Source organism: Urtica dioica, chromosome 6 (genome assembly GCF_054948205.1).
Source record: "Urtica dioica subsp. dioica isolate 48M chromosome 6, U.dioica_male_clone48M_v1_H2, whole genome shotgun sequence".
NCBI lineage: Eukaryota > Viridiplantae > Streptophyta > Magnoliopsida > Rosales > Urticaceae > Urtica > Urtica dioica.
This window is the reverse complement of record NC_142761.1, coordinates 30,255,939-30,265,391: the sequence shown is the minus strand read 5'-3', so window position 1 is coordinate 30,265,391 and position 9,453 is coordinate 30,255,939. Positions and strand designations below refer to the sequence as shown.

Sequence of the window (9,453 nt, the reverse complement as noted above, 5' to 3'; positions counted from 1 at the left end):
CTCAATTTGGACACTGGCCAGTTCATTTATTCACACTCCAAGGAACAAAGCATGAGGTGACATACATTGCATTTCAGCAATCTTGTACATGAATTCCATATTTATGAGAACTTCACAAAGTTACTCATGACATACTCACAACTTAGTACTTCACCAATAGGCCTTGTTCGGAATCACATAGTGAGTCCGAACTTTGACTTTCTCAAATGAGAATACTAAGGTGTGAAATGGCATGTCTCATTTCAGGATTAAGGTAAGCATGATGCAATTCATACATAGTGACTTCGAGACATAAGAGGTTAAATGGTTTGTTCTTATTTTGTCTCTAGAAGTGCACTGGTCAATTCAGTACCTTCGGAAGATACCTAGAAGAACTATAGAGTCTCCAACTCTCAATGCCTCATAACCAGACATCATAGATTCTTCTAACAATCGTACTGAGGTCAATAGTCCTTTGACCCTAAGATTGCGAATATATCGTTTTAAGCAAACTACGAAGAGTTTGTTCATGCAAATCTACATTTGTCTCTTCGTAAGTTGTTAAGTTTGTTTATGGACTAAAAGACTAAGGTTTTATCATAAAGCTTCAAACAAAGAAAGAATGAATGAACGTTTCAACTTTATTAATGAATAAGCAATTACAAGCAAGAGTCTTCGTAAGACTATATGACATCAAATGTACATAAATAAAGACTACAACTCTTCTTGTGGGCACCATTGACAACAATAATAATATTTATTATTACCCTAGAGTTCTTCTTCATTTTTATCAGAGCCTAATCGGAGACTATGGACCTAGTAATAGAAGCTTAACAAGTCCGATGAAAAAGGCGAAAAATTTATTTGTCTTTTTCCATTGATTCGTCTAATCTTGGTCAAATACTCCACTATGTAAGCCCAGAATGAACCCTCCTTTATACTTTAATTATATTTACTCATCGTGACGAAAGTCCAGTGATGTAGTCAGTTCGTTATAAAGATCCTCCAGGTTCAACCCGTATTGAGAAAGGTCAATTATTGTGTTATACCTTTCTTGATACATATATACCCTAAGCATCGTTGCTTCCCCATCGAAAGATTCTTCCGAATGTACATACTTCAGAAGTGTCGAAAATCTATCGGTTCTGGAATCAACCCTTAGGTGAGTGAACATTGACCTTCTTTCAGGAAGTCTGGATTCGGTATATGTCAACCACTTCCTACTCAAATCATGTTCCAAAACTCTCAAGACATAAGCTGTGATTAGCATGATAGTAGCCTTCTAGGGAATGATTCAAAGAGTGCGGTAACATGATCCATGTCCATGATCACTTCAGGATTTAGATCAAGTCTCACTCTGACCATCGTAACGACCTCGGTTAATGTATCTTAAAGGTACTTAAACGACACATCTACAATCAAAGCATGTCTGGGTCATGCACTTACCCCTTAAACAGAAGAAGAAGAAGAAGAACAAGAAGAAGAAGAAAATGAAAAAAGGGAAGAAAAACAAAGATGGACATGAATGGTGGTTGAGATTGACGACGAAAACGATGGCGCAATCGATGATCGGTGGCAATTGACGGCGATGGTAATCGACGATTGGTGGCGATCAACAATAATGGTTGTGATGATGTTGATCGACGATGATATTGGTCTATCCCCTTCCATCCAGGTGTCGTCGTGACGTTAAACAACCTCATGCGACTCTCCATCGCCACCTCGTCCATTAGCTCGGTGAATAGCGGCGAGCATCACAGCAAGAAAGCCTCACGGCACATTGTTCCCTCGGCGCAGATCGCCAGGTCACCCTCCCGAAGAATCACTCAAATCGCGGAAGCATCCGATGAACCTTAAATTTTGTTTGTACGCAATTTGTTTTGTTGATGATGAGTTACATAAAATGGTATTTTAGTCATTTTTTATATTTTTCGTTAATCTGCTTTAAACTTTGAAAACTTGGACTATTTTGCTAAACTCGAACTTTGATTTGACTAGATAACGACATCACCCTTGGTTTAAATTAGTTTCTTAAAACCAGGCCGACCCAACATATATCGTGGCCTTAAGCGAAATTTAAAAATTGGGCCTTATAAAAAAACATCAATAATGATATAACAAATTGATAAGAAAAATATAACCCTTTGATGTTATTTTAAATAAATATTTAAATATACACAGTCTTCATAAAATACAAAATAAAATATATTATCATCACCTTCAAACTTGCTCACTTCATTATGTTTTATTCACATATGTTGGTTACAATTTTTTTTTTTAATAATTGTTTCAAGATCTAATTTTTTAAAAATAACCAATTCTTCTTCTGCTTCTTCTTCTTCTTCATCTTCTTCATAACCCGAAACATACTTGCTAGTGGACATAATTTTTCTATGTTCTGAAAGGCAAATAAACAAAAGAAGGTAAAATATAAAAATAAATATCAAACACAAATCTTATCTTACAACTATAAGCTTCAATGAGAAAAATAATTTTTCAAAACATGCCTTCAAGATTATTTTAGAGCATGACTTAGATGAATAAATGAGAAAGTTATTATTGTTGAATATGGTTGAGTATGATTTGATATAAAATCCCAAATGGTATGGGATTTTTCTCCAAATTAAGGGAAAATTATTATTGTATACCAATATTTAAAGTATAAATTAAGGGAAAATTTTTCTCCTAAATATATAGGCGTCAAGCCATTTTTTACTTGACTTACTATAAGAAATCCTTAAAATGATAATATTATCGAGAAATTGCATCAACTACCACCATTTGATCAGTTTTTTTTTTCCAATTTTCCACCAAAAGCCTAATATGGTCCAAAATAGTAAGCGACTTGAACAAATACAATTTTACCATTAACTATTTTTTTTTTTCTGACAATCTCAAACCAACCCATACCAGCTCTTTTTAAAGACCATTTAATATTGTCTCTTTAAGTTGAAACATTTTTACTTCTCTTTCTCTCTCTCTCTCTCTCTCTCTCTCTCTCTCTCTCTCTCTCTCTCTCTCTCTCTCTCTCTCTCTCTTCTCTCTCTCTCTCTCTCTCTCTCTCTCTCTCTCTCTCTCTCTCGCAGTCTCGTTCTCTCTCCTGTAAATCCCGTCCAAGGTCCCCATGAAACCCTCATCTAAGCTCGGAAATCGTCGTCTCTGAAACCCTTGTCCAAGTTCAGCCCGCACACAAGGTCCTCGCCCAAGTTCTGTCGCCAGATCCTCGCCCAAAACTAAAGCTCAAGTTTTGTTGTTTTTTCCTTTTCAAAATTTTTCGTGGTTTAAAAAGTTATCTGGGTGTGTAGTTTAAATGTTCTGTTTAGTTTGGGTATGTTTAGAGGTTTTTGAACGAAGTTATTATTTGTTGACTTTAGAGGCAACAATTGCCGTCGATTGTTGATATCTGAAGTCAACAAATTATGAACATTGTTGACTCATAAATGGATGGAAATTGTTGACGTCTAAAGTCAACAAATAATAACTCTGCGTATGCCTTTTTGTACGCAGTGATGGCAACTATTTATTTATTAGTCAAGCACAGCGGAACTTGGGTTCAACTTGGTCGGTATCACGAGAATGGATCTTTTGGAATTATGGTGCCGTATGCAAATCATTTACACAAATTTTGGTAAATCACCATCCAGTCATACAGTTGGTGTTGCATACGAGATGGCTGTTACAATGAAACCTATTAAGATAACCAACAATGATAGCCTGAGATGTTATTTATATTTGAGGAGGAGGCGGGAAGATGACACGGAGAAATTATAATTAATATTGGAAGTAACTAAAAATCCATCGGGGCTCGATTCTCCATGGGTTGGATCGACACAGTGGTTTTGTTGGAAATTGCCTTAAAGAGTTGCCGACATGCCATCTATACCCGAGGAGGGGTGTGGTTCTGTCCCAACCCCTGAATCGGTAATTCTTGGTGTTTTCCGATTAGATGAAATTAGGTTCTCAAACTATGAGACACAACGACAATGACAACAACAATCCTCTCCACCACGAAACTCCATTCCACCAATAAATTCTCGTCCTCCACCACGATCCATTCCTTCACCACGCAATTCCCCTTCTCAACCACGGTCCTCCACACCACAAAACTCAACTCCTCCACCACCACAAAACTCCCCTGCTCCACCACCATCTCCGCTGAATTCACATTGCATCCTGAGTTCATCTACTAGGAAAGATGCAAACATGGATGACACTCTTATTTTGGATGGTCATTCCCCTATATTTATTGAGCGTCATGCATTGTACGCTGATAAAAAAAGACTTTACAGAAACAATTGATGTTGTTCTCCATAAACAACAACTTCACGCATAAGACAAAGAACTCTGAAAAAACACCTTGCATGGTGTTTGTCTGGGAGAGTGTTGTAATTGGGCTGTTTGAGCTGTGAGAAAGGCTAATACGCTTATATTTCAAATTAGAAGGTAAGCTCTCTTTTTTCGAATTATGTATGAAATTGAATTATATAGGTAATATGTTCTCTGTTTGTTGATATCTACTGTCAACAATAGATGTCCATTGTTGACATCTAAAGTCAACATATGACATTAATGTATTGAAACTATGTAATTTTCATGTTTTAGGTTTTCAATGATCACAGTTGTAAGGCGATGATGTCACCTGCAAGAAACGAGTTCTTTAATAGGAGAGGTGGTGAAGCATAAGTGCATTAATACAAGCTTGGGTATGTGCAAACCGAAAGAGAGAATGAATTACATGCAAATGAATTACATGGTGTATATGTCTTACAAAAAAAGCTCGGCATTCCAGGGAGCAGGCTCTAAAGTCCGTCTACGGCAATTCCCAAGAATCATACGCGTTCTTACCTAAGCTAAGGTACGGATCGAGACTAAGAATACAGGTTCTTTATTTGACCTTGTCACTGGCGAGGGCGATGTGAGTTGAATTGGTCTAGGTTCTCAATCAACTTCACGTAGGAGCAATCTGGAACGTTTGTATGCGGAGCGACACTAAGGAGCATGGTGAAGAGAAAATGAAGGAGTAAGAAATTTACCTGCTTCTCAGCATTTTGCTAACCTGTTTCCCATTATTGAAGATGCTCGTGTATAATCCACCTTTGACAACATCCGTGTAGTTGCGAGTTTCGTAGTTGTCGACTACACGAAGACCTGTGATGTCCGCAAAATGCTTTATTGTAAAAGCCCAAGGTTAACCTCCAAGCTCTATAAAGAGAGCATTATCACTCTCATGCCCATCAAAATTATTAACCCTCATCAACAAGTGGTTGATAATCTTTGTACCGATTGACCTTTGGGAGTTTTAGAAATTTTCCAAAGCATGAATTGTTAAATAGAGTCGTCTCATCTTCGGTCATATCGGCAGCTTCTTCAAATTTGTCATGTGATCCATAAAAAAGTTAAATTGTGGTCCACTATGTTCCCTTCCGGAACAAACCTCTACCATCAATGAAAACCATTACAAATAAGAATCTAAAATCAGGGAAACTTCAAAGATAATCAATTGTTGACATCTTTGTCTAAACACTAGCAACTGTTAATGGCAATTGTTGACAGCTATATGTCAACAATTGGTATCAATTGTTGACATACAGATGTCAACAATTTCCATCATCTGTTGACATCGATGTCAACACTTGGTATCAATTGTTGACTTCGATGTCAACATTTGATGGAAATTATAGACATCTTTTATAATGTTTCTCATGTTTCAATTTGGTTATTTGTAGACATAGATGTCAATAATTGATGGTATTTATTGACATCTACGTCCACAACTATCCCGATTTGTTTACCATTTTAACCAAAACATAATTGTACAACAATAGCTAACCAATAATCCACAAATCCATAAAATAACCCTAAACCGAACATCAATAAAAAAAATTCAATCAATTACCCAAAACTAAACCCCCAAAACTAAACCGAGATCCAACAGTTCAATCAATAATCCACAAATCTATCAACAATTCAATCAATTACCCAAAACTAAACCGAGATCCAACAATAAATGAGAAAACCCTCAATACTGACCTCATTTTTCTTTGTTGCTCCTTTACGGAATGTTTTGGGTGAGGACCTGACGTTTTCTTCGTCTTTGGCATCAGACGAAGCTAGTATTGGCTTCACTTTACGCCGGCTTCTTCGCGGACTTCTTCTTATGTGGTTTGGGTGAAGTCGTCATTTTTATTTTCCGGGATAGGGGTGACGTTTGGGTGAGGATTTGGACTCCTCTGGTACCTTCGATTTTGTCTGAAGACTCCTTCGCGCTACGGCTTTGGAAGGTTGTTTGGGTTTCTAAACGTTGTTTAGATCAATTTCGAGATGGGATTTGGGTTTGTATTTTATGGGTTTCGGAAGGTTGTTTAGAGAGAGAGAGAGAGAGAGAGAGAGAGAGAGAGAGAGAGAGAGAAATGAAGACGATGGTTTGGGTTTTCAGGTGGTTATAGAAGAAAAAGAAGAAGATGATGGTTCTTTGGGTTTTGGGTTTCGCAAGGAAGTTTGGAGAAGATCGAGAGAGAATGAATCGGTGTTTGTTTCGGAGAGAGAGAGAGAACATATGGTTTAAATGAGAGAGAGAGAAATAAAGAAGGGAGGAAATTCAAGGCGGGAATTAAATTGAGACTGGAGAGAAAATGCTAAGAATAAAAAATACGAGGATAAAATTGTATTTGTACAAGTGACTTAATCGTATTTTTGATCAAATTGAACTTTTGTGGGAAATTGGAAAAAAATCTTATCAAATGATAGTAATTGAGACAATTTTTCTATATTTTATGAAATCAATTATGCACGATATTTTCTCTATCAGCATCCTAAAATCGCTTTTACTATATGGTCATGTAATATGAATAATAATATTGTGAGTAGATATATATCCCCGTAAAGTTAAGGAAAAATTGTACAAAATAACCATTTGAAACTTATGGATTAGCTAAATTACTTACTGTGGGCTATTACTTGAATACTCATTTTCTTCTTTTCCTGCGATATATGAAAAGTTGCATGAAGTACAAGAAAAAGAAAACAATAATAATGATACAAACCAGATTATTTACACGTATAAGTATAAACGATACAGATATTGATTACTACTAGTTCTACAATACCTCTCCAATGATTTTGAAGAAGTGTAATCTGTATTTGATAGCCCAAATAGAATAATATTTGTGAAATACAAACCACAAGGCATCAAAAGAAAGATAAATAAATATATAAATAAAAATTGTCAAAATAGTAAAGAAGAAAAAAGAAAATAGCTGAGGGAAAGAGAGAATGAAAACTTAAAAACCATGTTAATTGTAATTCAAGTTATCGGCGGATGGGCTCCGAACAATCCTCTCGCTCATCCCTCCGCCTTTCTTGGATGCGACGGAGCTGCCTCCACCGCCGCCGCAGACGATGGAGCACTCGACGCCGCATATGTTGCTGAAGCACGAGAACAGTCCGCTGCTCCCGCCAGCCGTCGCCGCCCCATCTCCGGCCACGCTGTCTCCGGCGCCGCCGTCCGTGTGGCGGCGCACGTGGCGGGGCTCGGTGGACGGAAAGCTCGAGAGTTCCCCGCGGTCGTAAACCGGCGGAAGCTCCGTTCGCCACCTGTCGAGCTTGGACCTGAGCCCTTCCACGCTCTCATCCACGCTCCATCCCCCGAGAACCGAGCTCTCCGATTCCTCCACAGCCACCGCCGGCTTCTTCGCTATCGCCGCTGCCACTTCTGACGCCGACGGACCGAGCTCCGACTCCGTCAAATACACCGTCCCCCGCCCCATCGCCGGTGTCTTCCTCGGCGTGCCATACTCGTACGGCGCTGCTGCAAACTTAATGTATGGAGACTTCGCCGGCGTCTGCGAAACCTTCCTTCTCGGAGTCGCTGCAGTGGCCGTTAGATTGAACCTCGGTGAGGGTTTCGCCGCGACAACTGCTTTTTTCGGCGGGAAATAAGCGGGGTTGTCCTCCCCATTGTTATAGCTTCCGACCTCGGAATAGCCGTTGAGAAGCGAGCTCACCGCTCTCCTCCACTTTCCACTTTTGCCCTTCTTGGCCGGCGGGTCAGGTTCTGGGTCAGGATCGACGTACACCGCCCCGATATCTGAATAATCCTCTCCGTTATTTACGACTTTAGCCTTGTAGCTGCTGACGGCCGACACACTGGCGGCTTCCGGAAGCTTCCTTCCCGTCCAGACGGTGGAAATGCTGACTTCCGAGCTGCCCTTTGACCGGCCCTTCCTCCTCCTCCGGCGACGCTGCTCCGACCCTTCTTCCTCTTTCGTCTTCTCGGCCCGGAACGCCTTTGCCCTAATCTCCGACCCGATCATGGAGCTCGTGTCGCTCTTGCTCCGCCGGAGCCGCCTCTCACCGGGCGCGCCGGCCCCGCTACGCGGGGTTGGGTCGTCCTCGCCCATGAGCTCGCGATACCCAACCGCGGAGGTGCTGAGCTGGGAATAGATCGGCATGCTCCGCATCGCACTGTGGAGAACCGCCACGCCGATGTTGAGGATCCCCTGAGGCCGCCCCGACTGGCGGCGAACCTGAAGGGCCACGAACCTCATCCCGAGGTTTCCGCCGATGTCTTTTCCATAGGAGGAGGTGCGGGCTCCGGGGATGAGGTTTCCGACGAGGATTCTGACGGTGCCGACGTGAACGTCCTTGAACCAATGGAGAGCGTAGATCTCGATCATGACCGCCGAGGTGTCGGAGTGGAGGAAGTCATCGTCGACGCGGAACACGAACTTGTCGTTCCACGTCGGGTTCGCGTGGCCCTGTGTGTCGACACGTGTCGAAAGCTTCCGATCTGGGTGGACCCACGCCACCGCGTACGTGCGCATGGCTCGTGACACCGGCGCTAGGTCCTGCGCCGATATCACGTTCAGCTCCAGAAGCTGAAACGGATTCAATATGGACATCGAATCTGAATCTGAATCTCAATCCGAATCAATCAATGAAAGAAAGGAGAGAGAAAATAGAAAGAAATATTGAAGAATGTGGGTCCCACCGCCTGTCGCCGTCTACCGAGACGACGAAGGAAGGGGTGGGAATGGCATTGATGCGAGAAGGGAGAGAGATGGAGGGAGATCTTGAGGGAGGATACTTGCTATTGTTATGGTCAATGTTTTTTTTTTTTTTTTTTATAATTTAATTTTCTTTATTTGGAGGGGATGGGTTTTTGTGTTAGAAGGAAGGACAGCGAATCTGATGGGGATGGGCTGAGCTTGACCATTTCGGTTTACGGTCCTTTTATTTGTTGTGCATTTATGTTTTTAATTTTATTTTAACGTTATTGACAGTTGATTTTAGGTTTGAGTTCGTGTGATTTGAGGTGTGAAATAGGCTAATTTTGGGGTGTTTTAGCGGAGTATATTTGGATAGTTTTGTTGTTGTCCTACTATGCTGGAGGTAGAATTTTTTATTTTTTTTTTCGTTTGTTTATGCATGGAAGTTGTTAAAAAGTTACGTTACGTAACCTATTAAACGAGAAAA

General features: G+C 40.6%; 1 protein-coding gene across 1 annotated transcript; it reads right to left on the bottom strand.

Moving 5' to 3' along the window:
- Window positions 1-7,271: 7,271 nt before the first annotated feature.
- LOC149393621 (uncharacterized) lies at window positions 7,272-8,952 on the bottom strand. Its single transcript, XM_089618093.1, has one exon. The coding sequence runs from the start codon at window positions 8,877-8,879 to the stop codon at window positions 7,272-7,274; it is 1,608 nt and encodes a 535-aa protein (XP_089474219.1). The 5' UTR covers window positions 8,880-8,952.
- Between the last annotated feature and the right edge of the window lie 501 nt (window positions 8,953-9,453).

Coding starts and splice junctions, on each gene's coding strand:
- LOC149393621 (XM_089618093.1), bottom strand. CDS start 8,879: ATGTCCATATTGAATCCGTTTCAGCTTCTGGAGCTGAACGTGATATCG.